This window comes from Dreissena polymorpha, chromosome 2, assembly GCF_020536995.1.
Source record: "Dreissena polymorpha isolate Duluth1 chromosome 2, UMN_Dpol_1.0, whole genome shotgun sequence".
NCBI classification, from domain to species: domain Eukaryota; kingdom Metazoa; phylum Mollusca; class Bivalvia; order Myida; family Dreissenidae; genus Dreissena; species Dreissena polymorpha.
Genome location: NC_068356.1, coordinates 22,455,349 through 22,479,168, shown reverse-complemented (window position 1 = coordinate 22,479,168; position 23,820 = coordinate 22,455,349). Strand labels below are relative to the sequence as shown.

Genomic DNA, 23,820 nt, shown 5'->3' with positions numbered 1-23,820 from the left:
ATACCAAGTTTCAATGAAATCCGCCAAAGCACTTCCAAGATATGGCTCCGAACACAAAAAAGCCGGACGGACTGACGGACAACGCCAAAACAATATCCCTCCGCCTATGGCGGAGGATAACATGCATGATGTTGATGACTCATGCATATGACAACAGTCATGGATGGACCACAAAAGCTCTGCCTCATGTTGATCACAAAGTGATCACCTTAGTGATCATAATGACCTAAATAATCATCAAGGTAATACAAATATAGATGATAAAAGAAACTAGGTTAAGTATTATTCACCAATATGATCACTAACCTGCTGATATTCTGCTGCCTCTCGAGTTTCCTCCATTAATTTCTCTACTGTTTCTATGGAGAACATCTGGAAAAAAAACTTGTGTTTAGTCAGTCTGATGCAGTGCACTCACATTATTACAAGTGAAAACTGAGTCTATACATTTAATAACAAAACACAAGTGCTGCAAATATGGTGCACTGGTCCCTGTGTCTTTGATTTCATCTTTTAATAGAATTCAAATATCAATACATGTTGTAAATATATAATCAGTTTCTCAGGACAGAAAGAGGCATTCCTATGGCATAGTTTGACTTATTCCTATGGCATACTAGTAGTTTGACTTATTCCTATGGCATACTAGTAGTTTGACTTATTCCTATGGCATAGTAGTAGTTTGACTTATTCCTATGGCATACTAGTTGTTTGACTTATTCCTATGGCATAGTAGTATTTTGACTTATTCCTATGGCATACTAGTAGTTTGACTTATTCCTATGGCATACTAGTAGTTTGACTTATTCCTATGGCATACTAGTAGTTTGACTTATTCCTATGGCATACTAGAAGTTTGACTTATTCCTATGGCATAGTAGTAGTTTGACTTATTCCTATGGCATACTAGTAGTTTGACTTATTCCTATGGCATACTAGTAGTTTGACTTATTCCTATGGCATACTAGTAGTTTGACTTATTCCTATGGCATAGTAGTAGTTTGACTTATTCCTATGGCATACTAGTAGTTTGACTTATTCCTATGGCATTCTAGTAGTTTGACTTATTCCTATGGCATAGTAGTAGTTTGACTTATTCCTATGGCATACTAGTAGTTTGACTTATTCCTATGGCATACTAGTAGTTTGACTTATTCCTATGGCATACTAGTAGTTTGACTTATTCCTATGGCATAGTTTGACTTATTCCTATGGCATACTAGTAGTTTGACTTATTCCTATGGCATAGTTTGACTTATGCATGATATGTAATTCTTCATCAACATGTGCACTTATTGATAAACATGCATTTTAAAGCCCATTCGGCTATTAATAATAAACCAAATAACAGTGAGGCCCACAAAACATTACAGAGAGTTTAACACTAGACTACAGTGCAAACCACACTACAATACAATAGCACCTAAACTAGTCAACAGCGAGACCCGCACTAGATTGCAGTGAGATACAAACATCACTTCACTGAGATACACATGAAATATGTGAGCCCCACACTAGACTACAACCACCATACCTTTTGAAGAGCCTTCAAAGACTCATTTCCTTTCTTGAGCCCCTTAACTACCTCCGCCTCAATCTGCACAAACTCCAAGTCATGGACCTATGAAAAGAAGTAGGCAAATAACAAAGGGATCTCCCTCATAGTAAATACCTTTATGTGCTATAGCTTTAAATTCATATCTGAACTTTTACATCAGGGGTTTGACATAAAAAAAAGTATGAGATTATTGATTCACATACAACCAGTTCATATGACGAAAAGGTAAAAAATTACAATTGGTTATTTTTTGCAAAGACATAATTATATTTGTGAATGAATTGTTTTGAGACAACAGTTGCTTACATTTTGATCATGTATAGACAATATCACCAAACTGTTTTCATTTAAAGTGAAGCAGACATGAACAAACCATTCTTTCAATGTTTTCTAGTTGACCATCCATTTTTTCAATCTGAGTTTCACCAAATTTCTTTTTTCGTAACAAAAGCTTTGCTTTTCTGAAATAAGAGAATGCCTGAAAACTGTGAAAATGTGGTTATCAAGCAATACAACAGAAAATACACATAATAGAAAAACAAAACCTGAAACTTGGTACTTCACAACTTGTGGTTTTAATAGCAGCTTATAGCACAAGTGCTTGTATGGAAAGCGTCAGAGCAACAAACCATTGGTAACTAATAACTGCAAAAACTAACACTAACAGGTCATTCATTTCTTAAATAGACAAAGATTATTACCAGTTGAAGTATGGAAAACATAGTAGTTAAGGCTCGATTGGTCATTGACGGCTTGGGTACTACTAAAATGTACCCCATACTATTAAGACTACTTAAGCTCAATTAGTGGTTGTTGGCTTGGGCACTACTTAAATGTACCTCAGGCACTCTTAAGTATACTGAAATGTACCCTGGGTTCAGAAAGTATACTAAATCGAACCTGGCATATTGAGACATATCCGAGTTTTATTCTTGCCCAAAATCCGATATAAAACACCCTAGGGAATACGAAAGGAAAAATATCTTTGAACAAAACCTGCCACGGCATTGTTTTTTTAGCAAGAGTTTTTATAATAAAGAGGTCATTTTACAAAATATTGACATAAATATGAACATAATTAATTTGAAACAAGAGATGTGTTTGTCAGAAACACAATGCCCCCTTCTGCGCGGCTTTGAAGCCATATATTTGACCTTTGACCTTGAAGGATGACCTTGACCTTTCATAACTCAAAATGTGCAGCTCCATGAGATACACATGCATGCCAAACATCTATCTAAGTTGCTATCTGAAGCGACATAGAAGTTATGAGCATTTTTCGAAACCTAAATGCGAAACCTAAATCCTAAATGCAAAGTGTGACGGAAAGACAGACGGACGGTCCGATCACTACATGCCCTCCTTCGGGGGCATACAAAAATAGAGTACATTCAATAACAGTTAGTTTAAACCTATTTTATTTTAGCTTGATTGCATCGAAAGCTTTAAGCTTATTGAAACGCTATTGAGTCCGTTTCCTGGGCCTAGAACCAGTACTTGGTGTCTTTGGGGGAATTCTAAAGAACGCTCCCACAGAAGGGATCACACCCATGACCACCCAGTTGCTAGGTGGACACCTATCCATTGCACCACAGCGACCTCATAATACCTCAATAACAGTTAACACAGCAAATTTACATTATGGGCATAGACATCTTCTATTAATATGGTTTTTCTTATGATAATCATCGCATAATTAGAGATTCTTTATTACAAGCACAATGTATTTCCGGTTTTATTCTTTTTTTTTAAAGTTTCTTTGCCTAAATATATAAAGTTTGCATTAAGCTTTTTTACATATTGAATGAAATACTTTAAAATATGCCAAAACATGTAAAAAAAATCCATTCTATACGATGATTATCAACATCATGCTGTCATTAGCTGTACTGCCATAATATAATGTTTAGTCCTTGTCGATGAAATTCAGGCATAGTTATATTAAATGAGCTTTACTCTTTCTTTCCATCCTTGAGGAACTTCCGGGCAGCTTCTCTGTCCTTTTCTAGTTGCAAACTGATTTTCTTCTGCAACTGTTTCAGTTTATCTCTTTGGTTTTTTAACTCCTGAAAAAGACCCGATTTAAGTATGTTCTGGCTTAAGATGCCGTATCTTGATCAGATTATAAAATCAAACATAATAAGTTGGTTAAATATAAAAACAACAAACAAACTTATAACTAAGTATATCCTTAATTTCGAAAGCAATCAGAGACTATGAAAATAAAACCAAAAAAAGATTCACATGATAACAGCATATTTTGGAAATAAATTGCTAGTTAATTTGCCTTTTTTCATGTGCATTTATTTGAAATTAATAAAACAAATGCTTGTTTCAGAATCGTTGGGTAAAATGATAAGCTTAAAAATTTCCCATTATCCGAACACAACTGTCCGAATATGTGTATTATTTAGAGTATAATATATTTTCGTGATTGGGATTGACTTTTAAATTTGTTGTATTGTGTTCAATTTATTTTATGAATGTGGGTATTCAAGCCGACAAATATCTCATTTCGATACAAAATGAACTTACTAAAACCGCCTTGTCCTGTTCGGTAACACGGGACTGCTTTTTGTTATCACTTTTGCTAAAAAGTTTCCCCATCGCTTTTTCTTCACAGTTTCAACAATTTTATAAATGGTTTTCTCACATCATCGGTGTTTATTTCATACCAAATCAAATTATCATCTGAAAACGATCAAAATGACATACTACTACATGTATTATGTTTTATTTACATATCACGACGACCCGGATATGATTTAAGCATTACCTATCTGACCCCGTTTTGTGTATCAGATAAACCGAAAGTAGATTGCAGCATGACTCTTATCGTGCTGTGTCTGTGTTTCATGGTTACCATAGGTACTGGTGACATTTTACCACAGCTTTCCAGTGAAATCACGAAATTGGGGTTTCACCGGTAAGTTTGATATTTATTTAACCGTTGTTCCAGAATTACCATTTGATGGGGGATGTAGCATTTTTACTCTATGTTGTCTTGTATGTCAACATTTGCATTTGTGCAGATTAATGCCTTTGTCATATGTGCGTACATTCATGTGCTTTTGTGTCATACATTACATGTTTGTCCAGTCTTCTACTTCTACTTCTTCTACTTCATTTTCCTACAGTCCATTGCTGATTATTACTGTGAGGAAGGCCTATTATGAAAGATATGGACACTGTCGAGTCTGTTTCCTGGGAAGAACCAGTACTTGGTGTCTATGGAGGAGATAATGAGAACGCTCCCCGAGTAGGGAGCGAACTCACAAACCCCCTATTGCTAGGCGGACACCTCATCCACTACACCACTGCGATCTTAGTCAGAATGAGAGGTATTAAAGCAATCAAAAAGATTTTCATTGGTAGGCACATAAAAATGCAATAGAAATTGAAAATAACTGACCATGCTTCTTTTATTTTGAACAGCTGCAAGACAATCTTCATGTTATTGTAAAGGTCTATTTTGACTTTTAACTTAACATTCTTTCAACCCGGTCTTATACTCTCTTTATATATATTCAATATATTTAATAGATCACACAATACGCTCAACTGGGAGGTCAGGGTTTCGATCCCCACTGTGGGAGCGTTCTTGAGATCGCCCCAATAGTACTGGTTCTAGTCTCAGGAAATAAGCCTTAGGCTTTCAATGCAATTGAGCTAATATAAATAGGTTTAAACTAATAGCTATATTCATTCCAAAAATGAAATTGAAAATATTAATTAAATGGATCCGTTTAGAGAATTGAACTGAGAACTGATGATACTCACTTGGCGATGAACAAATCTGCTGCAACAAGCACGATATTGATTGGACTTCTTTCCTTTGAAAACAAATATTGCACTGTCTGCTTTCATCTTACATAAAGTTTCAGATCTCATCATTCTTCGATTCATCAAGCTTTTCAGTATAAACCAGAGGGGAAGGGAAGGACCTTCGGATGTTCAACAAATCTTTACTACATTATGCTGAATTTCTCAACTGCATAAATCATACACTTGAACAAGTTGAACAGCAATACATATAACCTGTTTACAATTAAGATAGTATCTATCAAATTAAAAATTGTGATACCAGTATATATATATATATATATATATATATATATATATATTACTAAAAATGATTAATTATTTTTAGAAACATGATTGATGGAAACCATGTTTCAAAAATAAAACAAGATTGTCTGAAGAATGATCCTTTGTATCTACAATTGAACATATAGAATGAAAGAATCCAAATGAAACCATAAAGATCAACTAGCCCAATTACTTAAACAATTAAATGCTATAAGCAACTAACAAGGACAAGGACACATTGTTTTCGATCGAAGAGCAAATGGATAATGGAGTAAAAATAACATGCTATTTTTGTTCATTAGAAAACAATTTCTGTTTTAATGTGACATGTTTAAAGATTGTTACGTATTTGAAAATAACAATAGCTTAACTGTATTAACAAAACTGTTATACTTTAAATTTAAATAACTAATAACAGGAAAAAAACAAAAATAATGTGTCAACGCTGGGGATCGAACTCTTAACTTCTAGAAGCAAAAGTTTACTTACTAACACTGCACCACACAGGCTTTAGATTCTTTGTCGTAGTTAAAAAAATAAATTGTTAATACATGTTTATGATGAATTTTATATTATTTATGATAACATTATAAATGCTTTATAGTTCTTAGGATTTTGATTCAACATGGACTCGCTTTAAAAGTGTTTTGGAACTTTAGCCTTCTACAGTAACTGTTTGTCTTTAAATAGGGAGATACATCGCAAACTAACCTTTCCAGTCGCCCTCCTTCCTGGTCTGGTGCCAGGAGGTGATGTAGAGTGTCACGTTATGTTTGATGAGTTAATACCGGCAGGGGCATACATGGATCCATACCAGCTAGAGAATCTGCGAATGTTTGTTGGTCTTAATGTAAGTCGCGGTTTATATGGTTTCTTACTGAATATTCCACCAAGCCTTAATTAGATCCTACTTTAATTGCACCAGATTTCTAGAGGATATGTGTCGTAGGTCTGTTTAGTGAGTCCCATTGGTCATTAATAAAGTTTATATTGACAATAAATGGTTTTGTTTCCAATAACTCATCAATATTTTATTGTGATCTCCTTTCCGCACACAAAAATTATGGAAACAGACATGCGTCTCGTGCATTAAAAGGTTGTTAGATTGTTATTGCATTGATATTTTGCTTTTTTTTAGGGTTGTTATGTTATGATTTAAACTTCAACATCAAACTGCTTAACTATTGGAATGCTATTTTTACACAGGAAATTTTGTAAATTGTTCATTAACTTAACAAATTTTCTCAGAAAATTGGCAATTTAATAACAAATATGTAAAAGTGTAAAATCGGTTAAAAGTGCGATTCAGTATATACAAAATCATGTTTAAAAGCAGAATGGAAAGTCGATCATGTTCATTACCGTCATATAACTCTCTAACAAATTAGATGCAGGTATTGTGTGCCATACAGGTGGAAATACATGACCAAGTAGATCTGGAGGCCCCAGAATTTCAATCCAGTGCCATCCATGTGTCAGTGTTCTCCAACCTTAGCCTAATAGGCGACAGCTGGCAAGCAGGCTACGTGTTTCCGGTACACATCCGTTACCATGGCATTTCAGACAGTTCAGAGTTCGTCAGGGTGAAGTTTATTACACCATCAGTGGCTATTCGGTGCCAAGATACAACTTACCAGATGACATTTTATGGTTGGTTTTTTAACATTTTCTTGTGTCTATATTAAATTTGTAGTACAACTTCATGTACACTTGAACAGCGTTATTTTTAAGTTGTGGGAAGAAAACTTTGTAACAACAATCATTCTTGTCTAACATTTCCCTGTAGACTTTTTATAAATATTGCTTGTATTTATATTTTTGTGTATCAGACAGCAAAATTTATCGAAAGCGACAAGAACGAAAACAGAAGAATACATTTTGCATAACTTCATGTTTAATATGGACATGGAAATAAATCGCATATATAATTGCATATATCATTTTGATATATTAGTTGAATGATAAATACTGTCTCTCTCTATAGTGTTGTGTAGTTTCATACAGTAGAAATGATTACATCTCTGCATTTTGATGTCCACAATAAGCTTGTCATGACTTATTTCTTTGCTCATTTAAGTAACAATACATAGAGAAGATACACCATCAAGTGTTTCTGTTTATATACTCCATAAGACTTTTATGAAGTTATTTGATTACAACACAGATGATAATATTCTGTATGCGTCTATCATTTATGGGGAACACGGTTATTGACTTCCTATTACCAGCCTTGTTATTTTAATATTTTTAGGGGTCTAGGTTTCGGTTTTTATGCCATTTGTCCATTTCTAGATTGTCCATTTCAGTGCCGTTTTAATTGTTTTGTGCAATGGTTGGTGTTCTGTTATGAAAGCAGTAGAAAAGAATAAGAATTTCTTTCCTGATAGGGTTTTTGAAGTTTAATTGTATGTAATAGTTGTCCAACATTTCTAAATTCAACTTAGGAAATGTTAAAACTATCCATGCATAGTAAATAAACACTACACTTTATTTAGATAAAGCTTGTGTATTTTCCATGAATGTGTTTCAATACTAATTCTGTTGTTTTGTATAGGTTATGGTGGCCCCATCCATTCCCAGCAAAGCAGACTGTGCAGTAGAGGATCACCTATCCTGTGTGATTGGATGTTTATCCAAACTGAGAAGGTAGTACAAATACTGATACAGTGTCAAGAGTTTTATTAGTTAATGGCCACTGCCAGTCTGTTCAAGTAAACAGTTTTTATGCCCCCGAAGGAGGGCATATAGTGATCGGACTGTCCGTCTGTCTGTCTTTCCGTCACACTTTGCATTTAGGTTTCTAATTTAGGTTTCGAAAAATGCTCATAACTTCTATGTGTATCTCATGGAACCGCACATTTTGAGTGGTGAAAGGTCAAGGTCATCCTTCAAGGTCAAAGGTAAAAAACATGTATCAAAGCGGCGCAGTAGGGGCATTGTGTTTCTGACAAACACATCTCTTGTTTATATTTAAACTAGGGATGCAAGAGGTTAACCAGTTAATCTGCCAAAATAATCAGTTAACTGGTTACATATTTTTGAAAAAGGTTTACCTGATTTTTTTTAATTATGCCTTTTTCATAGAATAAATCTTGCGATTTTACTTTTTGCGCGTGACATACTGCCAACATTCACTGGCAACCAGTTAGAACAACATGCCACAGCAGCCACACCATTGATGGTAATAAATAACGTGTCAACAAGCACAGTAATAATGCAATAAATCAATACCTTTATGGTGAATTAAAGGGTGTATGTTTTGATAATTGTCACTATTGTTTTGTATTTCTTGTGAAAAAATTATCTTTCCAAGTGCGGAGATAGGGGGCTATAAGCGTAGACGTAATTGACTAATTTATTAACTGGCGATAAACTTTAGTTGAAACATTGGATGGCTTATTTTTAGCTTTTGTTAACCAATATTTAACACTGATTGCGCGTGAAAATAAAGTGTCAATACTGATAAATATCAATTTTAATAAGATTAGCATTCGTTGTTAAAGTCTTGACCTGCTAATGTTTGTTTTTATCTGAATTAAATAATATTGTTAGTTATTTATGTCATCAACAATTCCATCACAACTGTGTTAGGCAAGATTAAATTATGATAGCAAATTATCAAACTAATTTAATTACAAAACAATAATCAATCAGGTTATAAAAAAAAGAAGCTCATCAACGTTGTATCTATGTAATTGCTCGGAATGGTACATTAGCAACATAAGTAACTAGCAGTATTTGAGTTCATGATACTAAGTAACATCGCTATTATATTAATATAATGATAATTTAAAATATTTTATTTGCATTTTGTTAAAAATATATATATTTAGATTTATTTCAAAGAAACTCAAAATTGTTGTGAGTAATAAGATGTGAAAGTAACATAAGCTGCCCCACCAAAAACAAAATAATGGCAGGAAAATTTTAACATTCTGTAGTACTACTTAAATGTATACTGCGTACTCCTAAATATACTTAAATGTACTCTGGGTACGGAAAATACACATAAACGTACCTGGGAATTCTAACGCTAAATTGGTCGTAATACTTATGTCAATATTCTGTCAAAGGGCCTCAATATTATCGAAACACCTACTCAAAAAAGCATTTTTTTCCAATTTTTTACGCACTTTAGGACATCAGATTTTGGGCTGGAATAAAACTCAGATGCAGTATAAATTGGCCTGGTTCCTGTAAGTATATTTTCTGTACTTGCGGTACATTTACATGTAAGTAGTACCCAAGCCAACAAGGACCAAGCGAGCATAACTTATTACTCATATAAACTTTTTACGCAGAAAAGATAAATGCAAAATCTAACATACATTTACATATTTATTAAAATGAATGTTATTATACACTTATTAAGAAACTGACTTGGCAGTTTAAGTAATCAACGCAAGCAATCTTTAATTACTTTCTTTTCATAGCGAGTACATCTAATAGCAATATGATATTATAAGTATACTATAATACTTTTACGTTTTAAAGTTGTTCACTTAACCGTTTAATAACCAGTTACAGTAAAAGATTAACCGGTTTATGTTTTTTGTAACCTGTTGCATCTCTAATTGTAAGAATTGTTACAGTTATAAACTTTCACTGCTGCTACAACAAAAGTATTGTACAAATATATTTAGCTGACATGTGTATATGTATTTACACATAATTTCTGCACAAATGGTTCTCCACAGTCATACAAAATGACAAACCATTTATTCTTCTACAAAGCTTTGATACTGGAATTGATGATGTCTTTAAACACTATCAATGCACCCACATCACCTGATCTCATTTTAGGTGAGAAGATGCCATAGCCTATCGATTTTGGGAAAAATTAGCACCTGGCATGATTAAATTGGTATATGTTTCCACGGACTCTAGATATACACTCCGTGATGTTTTATAGCTTTTCAAAAGTTTACTGTTTATCTTCATAAAAATAAAATAAATAAAAAAATATTTCAAATAAAATTATTGAATGAAATTCTAAGATTAAAATTTTACTCCCAATATTGCATAAAATATTTATATACTACACACTTTTCCCCATTTCCACTTGAGGCATATTTTGACAAAGGGAGAGAACTTTTTACTATTTTTAATTACTTCTCACTACATGTACATGTATTTTCCATTACTTCCCTTGCAATTGGTACAAATGTTTCAACAAAATTAATTCTACTAGTTTAATATTGTTTCTGCATAAATGTGCACATATATTGCCTTTATGAAGTTTGACTATTTTAAAATGCATTGTTTATACATGTAAACATACACAAATGTAACCCTACATAAACTAAGTGGAATCAAATCAAAAGTCTACCACTGTCTCTTGTGGAGGTGACGGTTCCGACGAAACCGCACGGTGGTAGAGGGTTTGTAATGCATGCACCTGGTGGCAAAGGTCCCGCACTTCACTGTGTAGGTCCTGTATCATCATAGCCTGTGCGTCAAATCGTTTACTAAACTTAGTATTTTGGGCGACCAGCAAGGCCTGGACCCCCGTCAAGACCGCCGCCACTGTGTCGTCAGATTGACGCTGGATTCTGATGGTAGGCCTGCGTATGGTCGGTGTTGTTCCTGGCACTTCCTCTGACACCTGAACAGAGGGCGTGGTCGAATCAGAGGGCGCAGTCACGTGACGAGCATACATCAAAACCGCGACGGGAACTTCAACTGATGGACCAGACGGCGTAGTTGGAGCGGGTACACTCGGGGCGGGCGCAGTCACCGGTAAGGACGGCGCAACCGTGACGGGAACCTCCACTGACGGGCCAGACGGCGTAGTAGGAGCGGGTACAATAAGGGACACCGTCGCTGGCAGCGCAACAGCAACAGGTGCGGGCACTCCCTCTGGACCGATCGGCGCTGCCACCTGTCCCTGGCCTACAGCAACCATGCGCGCCAACTCCTTCCCTTTTTCGTTTTTTTGAACCCTGGGTCGTTTTACCGGTGGTTTAGTCGACTGGGCGGCTGGAGCGGCCACGGCCACTGATGGATTCTGTGCCTCCCTGGCTTTCATGTCGTTTTGCGCACCCGTCGCCAGAACGACTGCTTGGGTTACCTGTCTGGCGTTTCCCCACTGAACTTGGTATCTGCTACCCACCAAGATCTGCAGACAAAATAAACAGATAATAAACAAATGATTCAATTCTTTTTTATAGCTTGCTTTGTACATTTCTCTATTATTTAAATAAGATTTCTTTCGTTCATTTCTATTTACATCCATGCACAAAGATTGAGTGGTCATACCGAAAACGGACCAAAATATTAAAACTCGATAAAACAGTATCTTATTAAAACGTATAATATGCTAAATCAGATGTGGATCAACAAAATTATAATGAAGGAAAAAATTGGGCATATCAAATAATGTATTTATGGAGGTTTCGTCACAATGCAGTTTCGACTATTGTTAGACAGTGTTTTGTTTGTAAATAATTCGTATTTTATTTATGTAGTACAAATACAAAAAAAGTAATATGTAATCAGTGAAATGCTACATTTACTAACAAGAAATATCTTTAAAAAAGATATACGGCGTAAATAGTTTAATGAATGAGATCAAGGATAGCGAATGTCTTTTTCTGTGCAGTTCTTAGCTGCATCACACGCAGTACGGGATGTTACGGGGAGTTTTCGCGGCTTATTTTACATTATAACATATTGCTGGTCATAAACCTATAGATACAAAACAGAAAACCAAAAGAAGAATGGAAGTGAAATTTAAACATATGAGTCAACCGGCCACACGAGAACAAACCTGTTTTAGTGGTCTGTCGGGCATTGCTATTTGATTCGATTATTAACAGTATCGAGAATCATCGTGCTCATGCTTAAAGTGATATTATGGGCATTTTGCACTGTTGAATTGAGCTGAAAAGAATTAACAGGTCAAAATAGTTAGTTAAAATGTGGTTACTGATCAATTATCTGCAACTCACCTTGCTACCAGTTGTTTATAAAAAATATATTTTATATTCGATATTCTTACGTGACCCACCCAGTCCTGTAAGCCGAAATGATCCGTAAAACAATATTGTGTCTTTGTGTCGTATGAACAAATCTGCACTAAAACTAAATTTAGGTTCAACTCGTTAACGCATGATCAGTTGTCAAACGAAAGTACGGTTAATATTCAAATGCATTATTTTTCTCTTTCTGGTATATTGTTTTAGTATGTTGATGCTGCATTAATTACTATAAGTGTATATGAAGTAGAAACATCAAAAATAATCAACGGTTGCGATAGACACCTATAAACTGTTACATGCTCATAATATCACTTTAGTACATTAGGCAATATGGTGGAATAATTATTGTTAAATTTATTAAAAATAATATTTATCATTGTATTGTTGAAAACACATTAAGAATCTATTATTGACATACCATAATTATATTGCTGAATATCTTCTTTTAACATATTTCTGGTCTAAAGAAAATTCCAAGTCACCTAGTTCACGGATAGCGTCTTTATTATATAACGATTATTTTACTGACCGCGAACTCCGGTGATGACCTGTATATAAACTCTGAATGTCCGCGACTTGACCCGAAACCTCGCGGGTTGAAATGCAATTCTTTAAAGTGAGGCCTCGCTTCCACTGCTCTTTATACTTTTACATGTTAACATGTTGACAGGAATATGGAAGTAAGTACTAAATATGAGAACATAGCCTTTTAAGTATAAACGCTTTTGCGCTGGTAATACTCTGAAAATAAAAGGTGTACGCACAAACTGTATTGATGTCGAGAATTGAGTGTAAAACTGTTCTATCTATTAAGCCTTTTCATTAGAGATAAAATTGTTTCATACAGCAAAACAGTGTTACAAAGACGCGGATATGTTTCCAATGTTCTGGTGGTATACTCAAATCAGCCAATGGAATAAATGAAGTGTATTCATTCGTACCTAGCCGCGGGAAATTTTATTTGAATTTTATTGGACACTTACAAAGGTCAAGTCAGGGTGAAAAGCTGGCTTATGCAGCTTACGCCGAAAAAAACAAAAAATAAAAAAAACATTTCAGCCGCATGAGATATTCCAGGGACCTATACAAACAATTTGTTTGTATAGGTCCCTGGATATTCTTAGGATTGATTACTTGACAGTGCAAACATATTTTATTAATTAGCGCGTTGCAATAAACGAAATAAGAAAAACTTATTAAATTTTAAAGTCATATTTTCAAATATGGCCAACGTTAAATAAGTTTGATATATTAACGAAAACACAAAATAAGAAATTTTGTTTGTATATATATATATTTTATCTGTTTATTTTCTTATTTTGTGTTTTCGTTAATATATCAAACTTATATATATAATGCGAATTGTTTACGGAACAATTTAGAAACAAATTAATTCATCTATGTATATTATTTTCTCTCAGAATTTGATGAGTAATAATCAAATATGAATATTAAAATGAAACTTTTTATGTAGATGAATGTACTCTTTATCTCTTATAAACAACTATCATAATCGGTGTTAAAAGGATATATCTTTTGATATGAATCAGTAAAATAAAATGTTCACTTCTTCCATTACATAATTTTTATAAATATTACCTAATTTCATAATAATTATCATCCATGTCGTTACACTTGTGTATTATGTATTATGCATTTGGCTAAAAAGCGTGTATGCTTACGAGCTAATAAATGTTGTTGTTGTATATTATGGGAAAATTTATTGAACCTACATAATTTCCTGCCAATCAAACATAGAATATTAAGCATTTATAAAGAAACCTGGAAAACAAAGATAAATAACTAGCCGCTTCTTGAAACGCATAATATATTTATAAACACTCATTAGAATTAAAAAAAACACACACTATGTTATAAAGACTAAAATATTTAAAACCGCGCTAGATTTCGAGCATCATCTCACAATTTGGCAGGTAGATGCACAGACATGCCCAGACAACCTCGCCTTTGTACAAATTGCCATTTTGATTTGTTAGAAAATGAATACCGCATTTTACTTATTTGCCCAAATTATACAGATGAAAGTAGTTTACATCTTAGCTGAAAATTCATATATATGAATTAACATAATACATTCAAACTGTGAAAAAATCCAAGTTTTTATCAATAAATAAGCGGCGTTAATCATCTGCTTAGTGGTACTCCGACCTACATTGTACCTACATTATATATTTTATTGTCCTTATTCTTCTGGCGATGTTGGTGGATACAAACAAGTTTAAGTATCACTATAATTGATGTTATGTACATGTTCGATAATTAGTTTTAAGTAAATTTGATAGTGCAAATGAGTAAACCCGCTATTTAAAATTTTCCTAGAAATACTCAATATACAGTTAAGGGACTTATATCAGTATATTCTTACCTCATCTGTAACATCTTTGAAATGTCCTTTCGATCTCACTTGCACTTTGCTGTCCTCCAGGTATCGAACCAGAAAATGATTGTCAGTGCGAGTCAGTTTCCACAGTGCCATTGTGTGTGTTAAATAATCCAACTATATTCACTTCTAATTGTACAATGTTATTAACACGGAACCAAAAATAGTAAATAACTCTAGAGCGTATACTATTATTAAAATAAATCCAAAGAGCATGAGACACGATATATGAATGAGGCTGGGTTGGTGAGTTGTTCTTTTTTATACATAATCATGTCCTTCCTGAGAATTATTGTAAAACGCGGACATATTGGCAGGACAGTGACCAGTGTGACATGTGTAATATCAACTTTGTAATAATACCCGACACGATGTCTACTTGTTGTTAACTCGTGTCATAAACGGTCCATCCTGGCGTGTGAGAGGGGTGACAGACATGTCCTTCATAAAAAATTATTGTTAAAACACAGCGATATATAAGCAGGACAGGGGCCGGTGTGACATGTGTAATGTCAACTTGGTAATAATACCCAACACGATGTATGTGTGAAAGGGGAGACAGACAATCAGGCAACATTTTTTTTCTCCTTAGTTTTTATTTCTTATCGTACAATTATACACATGTATTATGTATAACAAATATAACTTTGCAATAACGCGTGTTTATACAAACATGTATGTTGAATTATGCAAAAAGGCATTCGATATAATGAAGAGGAATACTTGAAATGAAAAAGACATTTGTATGAAATTTAGTAAACTTATTATGTGAAACGACGCAACTGTTTTCTATGTGTCACAAGTTTTGTAAATTCTACAATTTTAAGAAGAAAGTTATATATTAATATACCATTAAGTACTTGTAGTTTATAAATAATTTAAATACATGCATGTTGAACACGGTGTGAATAAAACAACGCAAATAACCGTGAGTAATAAAGAGAACAAAAATAATATACAAACAAACATACAACAGGAGCCCATAGAAAATAAACGTAACTCGACGCAACTAGAATACAACTGTGAATATTTAATGCAACTATCAACTCAATAATTACCACCTTCTTTTAGCAATTAATGGAATAACCTACCTAAAAGAGAAATTAAATGCATTAGTAAGCAGAGAATTGACTTTGTTCCGACAATTAAAACCATTCATTATGCATTCGTTGAATGTGTTTACTTGAGTAAGTTATGCCTGTAAATTCACACAGATTCGCCAGACTTTTAATGGATCGCAACTTTTAATAGGGTCATTTGTTTACATGTTCAGTATAGAAAATCACCTGCTTACATGAAAACTTTGGATTAAATTAACAAAATAAAAACAATGTTGCAAACTGTATTTATATTAATTGGTAAGTATTAGTTAAAAGACGACGTTTTGTGTGTCGTATATCAACGAGTTTTCTATACAACAACAACTACTTCTACAACCACGTCGGGATCGATCTATCTTGGTTTTTTTTTTTATTGTAAATATTATACTACATGTACATGTATGTACTTGTAATAAATGTAATTTTATTTGAAAATCAGGAAGTCAAACAAAATTTAATTGATCGTTATCTTGTAAAACGCGAAGTTTTCCCCGCGTTGCCAACGCCGAGGGCCGCCGCGTCACAGTATCAGTTTTGCCGATCGTTAACCGCCGCGTCCAAAATCATGAAAACGCCGCGTATCGCGGGATTTTCTTAATCTCCCTCCAGGTCAAGCACTTACCGTACCAGTAGATGTTAAGTCCATTTGAACAAGTCCAAAAGTTGGTCAATTTTTACAACAAAATGAGGTCAGGTTATGCGGATGTTTTGAGAGGGCTCACAGAGTCAAACAAAAGTTGTATATGTCCATTGTCATCTCGAATGTAAGTGTTTCTGGTGGGTCATTGCATAAAATATTTAAACACTGAGTGACAGGTTTTAACAATTTTACGATTTTAATATGAATTTCTTATCTTTAGGTTGCAAATGATATCTCAGTAGATGTTCCGGTAGGGAAAATGGCAGACACATTTCTGGTGTTGGTTGTCACTATGGTGACAACGTTAGGCGCGTGCGCAGCATTGGTTGCAAAGGCTGTTGATTGTGGAAAGTATACTATGTTCACTATGAAGAAGGTCAGCTGATTACCAGACAAAATTTGATACAACTTGAGTTGTTAAGTAAGTAGGAAAAGTTGTCACTTACCTGAAGAGATTTGACAACAACGTCCTTGTGAAACATAAACAAAACGGTGCATGGTAATGGTAATGTTCCTTTGGAAATGTGCACACATGAATAGTGAAGCTACATGAAATGGATTATTCCATAGGGTAGAAATCTGAATACAAATACGAGGAACTCGTGTCAAATGTGTAACTATGCAAGTGTTCTGTTGATGACACATTGTCTATACATACAGTTATTGTTCACATTATTATTAACTGTTATTCCCATGTGTGATTTGCTTCTTGTTAGCTCACCTGATTGCTCAGGGGAGCTTTTGTGACCAGTGTTTGTCCGTTGTCCGTCCGTCCATATTATTTTGTTCTTAAACACTCTAGAGGCCACATTTATTGTCCGATCTTCATGAAACTTGGTCAACTAACTAATGGGATTGTTTACCCTCGGGACTTCGGTTATAAACCATTGCCCGAGCACACTGCTTAACATAGAACTCTGCATAAAAAAGCCGAAAACGGCCATAAAATGGACAGCCCGATTTTACTGGGCTGTACCATTGATATAAAAAGAAAACTTTGCAGTGTTGGTGCGGTGCCTTAATAAAAATCTATTAGTTTAAAAATATCTAACCTTTATAAGAAGCGTTAAAAAGACGCAGTACTTTACAATGCCTAACGCTGTTAAACTTGGTCAGAAGATTTGTCCCAATTATATCTTGATCGAGTTCGAAACTGGGTCATGCTGGATCAAAAACTAGGTCACTAGGTCAAAAAAAAGCAAGCTTGTAAACACTGTAGAAGTCACATTTAATGCCCAATCTTCATGTAACTTTGTCTAAATGTCTGTCTTAATGATATGTTGGTAGAGTTCAAAAGTGGTTCCGGTCCGTTGAAAAACATGGCCGTCAGTGGGCGGGGCAGCTTTCCTGACATGGCTATAGAGAAACCTTGTAAACAATCTAGAAGTCACAATTTTGGCCAAATCATCATGAAAGTTAATCAAAACATTGGTTTTATTGATATGTCGGACGAGTTCGAAAATGGTCCAGATCGGTGAAAAAACATGGCCGCCAGTGGGCGGGTCATTTTTCTCTATATGTATATAGTGAAAACATGTGAACACTCTAGAAGTCACATTTTTTGCCCAATTTTAATGAAATTTGGTCAGAACATATGTTTCCTTGATATGAGAGTTGAGCTGGAAAATGGTTTCGGTCAGTTGAATAACATGTCTGCCGGGGGGGGGGGGGGCAGTTTTCTTATATTTATATAGTAAAAAAAAGCTTGTGAACACTCTAGAAGTCACATTTTTTGCCCTATCATCATGAAACTTGGTGAAAAGATTGGTTTTATATATATCTCAGATGAGTTTGCAAATGGTCCCGATGTGTCAATAAACATGGCTGCCAGGGGGGTGGGCAGTTTACCTTATGTGACTTTATAGAGAGAAACCTTGTGATCGAACGCTATGGAAGTCACATATTTTGCCTAATCATCGTGAAACTTAGTCAATACATTTGTTTGATTGATTTCTTGGACAAGTTGGAAAATGGCTCAGATCGGGGAAACAGACTTTTTAGCTCACCTGAATGCATAGGTGAGGTTTTAGGATAGGTCTTTGTCCGCTGTCCGTCCGTCCACATTTGGGTTGTAAACACTCTAGTATTCACATTTCTCAAGCATTCTTTATCAAATTTGCTGAAAGATATTTTAGTCAAGTTTGATGATAGGTCACCATTTCAAATCTTAAAAAACAAAAACACTCCCTACGCCAGAGTTTGGTTCAATAATGATGAATCTTGACCAGGATGTATGTCTGGTCAATATCTAGGTCAAGTTTGACATTAGGTAAAGATTGAATGAACTGACTCCTCTCAGGTGAGCGAACTAGGGCCATCTTGGCCCTTTTGTTTTATACCAAATGTGTTTGATTTTTCAATTCTTTTTGATTAAAAAAGAAATAACTATTCTTTGGCCAAGGACTCACATATAGTAACATATGCAGTAAGAATATTCTCCTAGGAAGTTAGGAACGTCAATAAAGCTGACGAATATCCAGTAAAGAAGTAAAAAATAACCCATAATGGAACCTAGTTCACAATGGGATATTCCTCTTTTTCTATTACTTATCATTCATGCTATTAAAAGTGAGATTATCATCCACTGCTTTGAACTGCTATTTCTCTTCATGCCATTAGGATTGTTTATGAATCCAGTGTTGTTATTTTTTGTTGTTGTGACAAAATATTTGACACAATTATTCTACTAGTGGTCAATAAAATACCATTATGTCTGTTATATGCTTTGTTCTTTACGTTATTATTGCCAATATACAGATATGTTATTTTTAGCAAACCTATGCATAATGTTATCAAGGTAAGCTATTGTTATCAACCTATATCTGGTGTCCGTCATGCGGTGTGCGTCATCAACTTTGATATAGTTACCACTTAAGAGGCCACATTTTGTATTATCCCATCTAGATGTCACCTCTTTATCCAATCTTGATGAAACTTGGTCAGAATGTTTATCGTGACAGTTTCTACACTGAGTGTGAATCTTTTTCATGTGTGTCCACAAACAAGGTAACTAGGTTAAACCTTAGAAAAACCTTGTTACATGTACCACTATTGAGGCCACATAAAAAACAGAATGTTTATAGTGAGTCTTTTTAGTGGCAATGTCTATGATGTGAATAAATCTAGGTTACTTGCATCCTAAATCTGGGTCAAAAGATCAAATCTTCGTAAACCTTATAAGCACTATTGAGGCCACAATTATGACTCAATAGTGGTGTCAGAATGTTTATCTGGATAATATCTATTATATGTCCAGTTTGAATCTGGATCACATTCTTCCAAAAACTAGGTCACCATGTCAATTCTTATAAAAACATTATTTCCACTGGAGATGCCACATATGGCTCAAGCTTGTTAAACTTGGTTAACAAGTCTACATAGACCATACCTGAGATGAGTTCTAATCTGAATCAAATGTTAATAAATCTTAATGATACTTGGTCAAAATATTTATATTGACAATATCAAGGCCATGTTTTAATCTGGGTCTAGTGTGTCCCAAAAATAGGTCACCAGTTCAAATCTTAGAAAACCATATTACCAACATAGAAGTGTCATTGATGACACAATGTTGATAAAACTATGTCAGCATGTTTATCTTTCCAATATCAATGCCATGTTTGAATCTGGGTCAAGTGGGGTCAAAAACTTACCAGGTAAAGTCTTTGGAAATTGTAACCCTGAAATCAGGTGAGCGCTGCAAGGCTATCATGGCCCTCATGTTTTTGTTGCTTTAGCTCACCTTAGCACAATGTGCTCATGGTGAGCTTATGTGATCGCCTTTTGTCCATCACGCAGGATGCGCTGTGCGGCGTTAACATTTGCCTTGTTAACACTCTAGAGGCCACATTTATAGTCCGATCTTCATGAAATTTGGTCAGAACATTTGAACCAATGAAAGCTTGGACGAGTTTAAAATTGGTTCTGGTTGGTTGAAAACATGTCGGCCAGGGGCGAGGCTTTTTTCCTTATATAGCTGTAGTAAAACCTTGTTAACACTCTAGAGGCAACATTCATTTCCGATCCTCATGAAATTTGGTCAGCAGATTTGTATCAATGATATCTTGGATGTGTTCGAAAATGGGGTTCGGGTTTGTTGAAAAACATGGCCACCAGGGGATGGGGCATTTTTCCTTAGATTGCCATACTAAAACCTTGTTAACACTCTATAGAGGCCACATTGATTGTCCGATCATCATTAAACTTGGTCAGAAAATTGTCTCCATGATATCTTGAATGAGTTCGAAAATGGTTCCGGTTTCTTGAAAAACATGGCCGCCAGGGGGCAGGGCATTTTTCCTTATATGGCTATACACCCTCCCCTGGATGGGTATCAGGTTTGCTCAAACTGGAATATGCATATGAGAGAGGCTTATCAGCAGCGTATAATTAACAAGTAATAAAACCCCAGAGTGTGCCACCTTGCATTCTGCTCTTGGAGCTTAGGAAACAGAACTCCTATGTTCTGATAACAGTTGCAGATAAAATATCATAATTAAGTTCATACAACACTGGACAATACAAAATTGAATGCTCGGTCTCTAACAATAAATATGTGATTTTCATTTTGTTTTTATTTTGTGTACATGCTGATAATGCTACATTTGAAGATTCACCAGCTAAGTGCTTATTCAATATTTCTTTTTGCAAACTTTAATAGTACCGGGTAATCAAGTTGTAGATGTTGAGAATTTAACAGACTGGGGTTCAATTACTGGATATTTAGCCTGATCGGACTTTTTTTCTCATTAAAATGAAGAAGATTTTTTAGTTTTAATGATTTCTCTTTAAAACTATTTTACCATATAAGTAAACACCACCAAGTAACACATTTTTAACGGATATTCCTTTATACAGGTGGTTTCTATGTACATTTATCTATTATAGAAGGAATTCCATGTGTCGTATTCGAATATTTAATATGATAAAATAGTTGTAAAGTGAAATTATTAAACCTAACAAAACTTGTACATTTTTTATGAAATATATCTTGATTGTGCTTCATTCAGTAATTGAACCCCAAGCAGCCTGCGTTCAAGTACAACTTTATTTATTTATTATATGTTTGTAAATTTTAAGTTTATTATCAGTAAAAACAAATCGGCCATTATCATAACTATATCTTTCCCGAAGTTAACAAATCACATTTTATTAACCAGTATGCAAAATCATTGATTATCATTGTTTATGTTTAAATATTTCAGATTTGCTGCAGATATCATAAGAATGAAATTCGCAAGGACTTTTGAAGTGTTTAGTGTTGAAAACTGTGGTCAAAAATACATATATTGTGATGATTTTTTTTACTTTTTAAAACAGAAAGATGATAGTGTGAGGAAATTTAATTTAAATAGAACACTAAAAGGATATAAAGGGGAAGCCATCCCAGTAATGAAATCAGCTATGGTTTGGTTACCGCGTATTTTAGGAGATTGTGCCGAATTGTTTTTACATGTTAGTTTTTAACTGAAGTAGTGTTACTTTTACTGCTGTTGACAAAAGGGTATTCAATATTTTGTATTTTACTTTAAAATGATTTAATATTATGGCACAGTGCAGAGGTTAATATTGTGTTGTCTTTACTAAGTTCAGTTTCTCTTACAACTTAATATATTTGTATGCTCCTCCAAAAAATTTTGGGGGAGCATATAGTCGCTGCTTGGTCTGTCCGTGAGTGTGTCCGTCCGTGCACAATTTTTGTCCGTGCTAATTCGCAGCAATTAATGACCGAAATTCAATTGAACTTTATGGGAAGCTTCAGTAACAAGAGGAGATGTGCATATTATCAGCCGGTTCTGGTCGGATGATTTTTCACAGAGTTATGGCCCTTTGAAATTTTCCATTAACTGTACATGTAGTGCAATTCTTGTCCGGGCTATTTCTCAGCAACTAATGACCGGAATTCAATGAAACTTTATGGGAAGCTTCACTACCAAGAGGACATGTGCATATTATCAAAGGGTTGTAGTCAGATAATTTTTCACAGAGTTATGACCCTTTGAAATTTTCCATTAACTGTACATATAGTGCAATTCTTGTCCGGGCTATTTCTCCCCAACTACTGACTGGAATTCAATGAAGCTTTATGGGAAGCTTAACTTCCTTGAGGAGATGCGCATGTTATTTGAGGGTTCTGAGTAGATGATCTATTTAGAGAGTTATGGCCCTTTGAAATATTTGCTAAACCATCCATAGTATTATTTTGTTCAAAGTTATGCCCCTCAAGACGTTTCCTTTTATTTGAATATATAGTGCAATATTGTGACAAAAAAAACCTTTGGGGAGCATAACCCGTCTCCGACGGTTTCTTGTTTTAAACTGAAATTATATTTCACATTTTTCACTTCTTATGAACTAAATACAAGTAATCAAAACTTTTTAAATAATACGTTAAATATTAATAGTGCTCGATTGGTCATTGTCGGCTCGGGTACTACTTACATGTACCCGGGTACTCTTAAGTATACTTACTTGTACCCCGGTAGCGGTAAATATTCTTTATCATACCCGGTCAATATTAGACAGTACCAGAGTTTTATTCCCGCAAAAAATCCGTTGCCGTAAAACGCGCTACCGATTATCTTAAACAAACTTCTCTTTCAAAAAACTGCATCAACATGCTTTTTGAGTATGAGTTTCGATAATATAGAGGCCATTTTACAGAAAATTGACACAAATGTGAATAAAATTGATTTAACAAAAAAATAACCGACAACGACCCATTTAGCGTTAAATTTCACGGGTACGTTTTAGTATATTTACCATACCCGGGGCACATGTAAGTATACTTTAGAGTACCCCGGGTACGTGTCAGTAGTACCCGAGCCAACAATCACCAATCGAGGATTAGTAGTATCTATTTATTGTTTTGTTTAAAAAGTACAAGCTACTAGAAGTACAATGTGGCAAAATTTCATACTTTACCTAACACCTGTATATAACTACTGTTTAACATTGAATGTTCATTATGACATTATTTTCATTGATTTCACTATACATCCGTGAAACATCATCTATTAATTTAAATTGGATATTAAATTGTTCTAAAACAA

At 34.5% G+C, this 23,820-nt stretch overlaps 3 protein-coding genes across 6 annotated transcripts in view; 1 reads left to right on the top strand and 2 right to left on the bottom strand.

Annotated features, from left to right (window-relative positions):
- LOC127866205 (charged multivesicular body protein 6-B-like) overlaps positions 1 to 4,328 on the bottom strand; it is an 11,690-nt gene extending 7,362 nt beyond the window's left edge. Inside the window, exons 1-5 of the mRNA XM_052406628.1 lie at positions 4,094 to 4,328; positions 3,515 to 3,624; positions 1,932 to 2,019; positions 1,535 to 1,621; positions 307 to 372 (exon numbers count right to left, since the gene is read on the bottom strand). Of these exons, the coding sequence (XP_052262588.1) occupies positions 307 to 372; positions 1,535 to 1,621; positions 1,932 to 2,019; positions 3,515 to 3,624; positions 4,094 to 4,165 (423 nt within the window). The 5' untranslated portion in view covers positions 4,166 to 4,328. The remainder of the gene's footprint in view (positions 1 to 306; positions 373 to 1,534; positions 1,622 to 1,931; positions 2,020 to 3,514; positions 3,625 to 4,093) is intronic.
- Positions 4,256 to 23,820, top strand: LOC127866202 (phosphatidylinositol-glycan biosynthesis class X protein-like). 3 transcript variants are annotated; one of them, XM_052406625.1, is made up of 6 exons: positions 4,256 to 4,484; positions 6,338 to 6,497; positions 7,060 to 7,297; positions 8,202 to 8,293; positions 9,786 to 9,843; positions 16,989 to 19,487. In XM_052406625.1, the coding sequence occupies exons 1-6, from the start codon at positions 4,384 to 4,386 to the stop codon at positions 16,997 to 16,999; spliced, it is 660 nt and encodes a 219-aa protein (XP_052262585.1). In that variant the 5' UTR covers positions 4,256 to 4,383; the 3' UTR covers positions 17,000 to 19,487. The 3 variants fall into 3 exon arrangements, with proteins under 3 accessions (XP_052262585.1, XP_052262586.1, XP_052262584.1); XM_052406626.1 differs by lacking the exons at positions 9,786 to 9,843; positions 16,989 to 19,487 and adding an exon at positions 21,973 to 23,820; XM_052406624.1 differs by lacking the exon at positions 9,786 to 9,843.
- LOC127866201 (calphotin-like) lies at positions 10,462 to 16,993 on the bottom strand. Of its 2 annotated transcripts, none has more exons than XM_052406623.1 (2): positions 16,751 to 16,993; positions 10,462 to 11,765 (listed from the first exon to the last, which is right to left on the bottom strand). In XM_052406623.1, the coding sequence occupies exons 1-2, from the start codon at positions 16,772 to 16,774 to the stop codon at positions 10,965 to 10,967; spliced, it is 825 nt and encodes a 274-aa protein (XP_052262583.1). In that variant the 5' UTR covers positions 16,775 to 16,993; the 3' UTR covers positions 10,462 to 10,964. The 2 variants fall into 2 exon arrangements, with proteins under 2 accessions (XP_052262583.1, XP_052262582.1); XM_052406622.1 differs by lacking the exon at positions 16,751 to 16,993 and adding an exon at positions 15,014 to 15,669.

Coding starts and splice junctions, on each gene's coding strand:
- LOC127866202 (XM_052406624.1), top strand. CDS start 4,384: ATGACTCTTATCGTGCTGTGTCTGTGTTTCATGGTTACCATAGGTACT. Junction 7,298..8,201: donor TTACCAGATGACATTTTATG/GTTGGTTTTTTA, acceptor TGTTTTGTATAG/GTTATGGTGGCCCCATCCAT. Junction 8,294..16,988: donor TGTTTATCCAAACTGAGAAG/GTAGTACAAATA, acceptor TCTTATCTTTAG/GTTGCAAATGATATCTCAGT.
- LOC127866201 (XM_052406622.1), bottom strand. CDS start 15,124: ATGGCACTGTGGAAACTGACTCGCACTGACAATCATTTTCTGGTTCGA. Junction 11,766..15,013: donor TCAAAGATGTTACAGATGAG/GTAAGAATATAC, acceptor TTTTGTCTGCAG/ATCTTGGTGGGTAGCAGATA.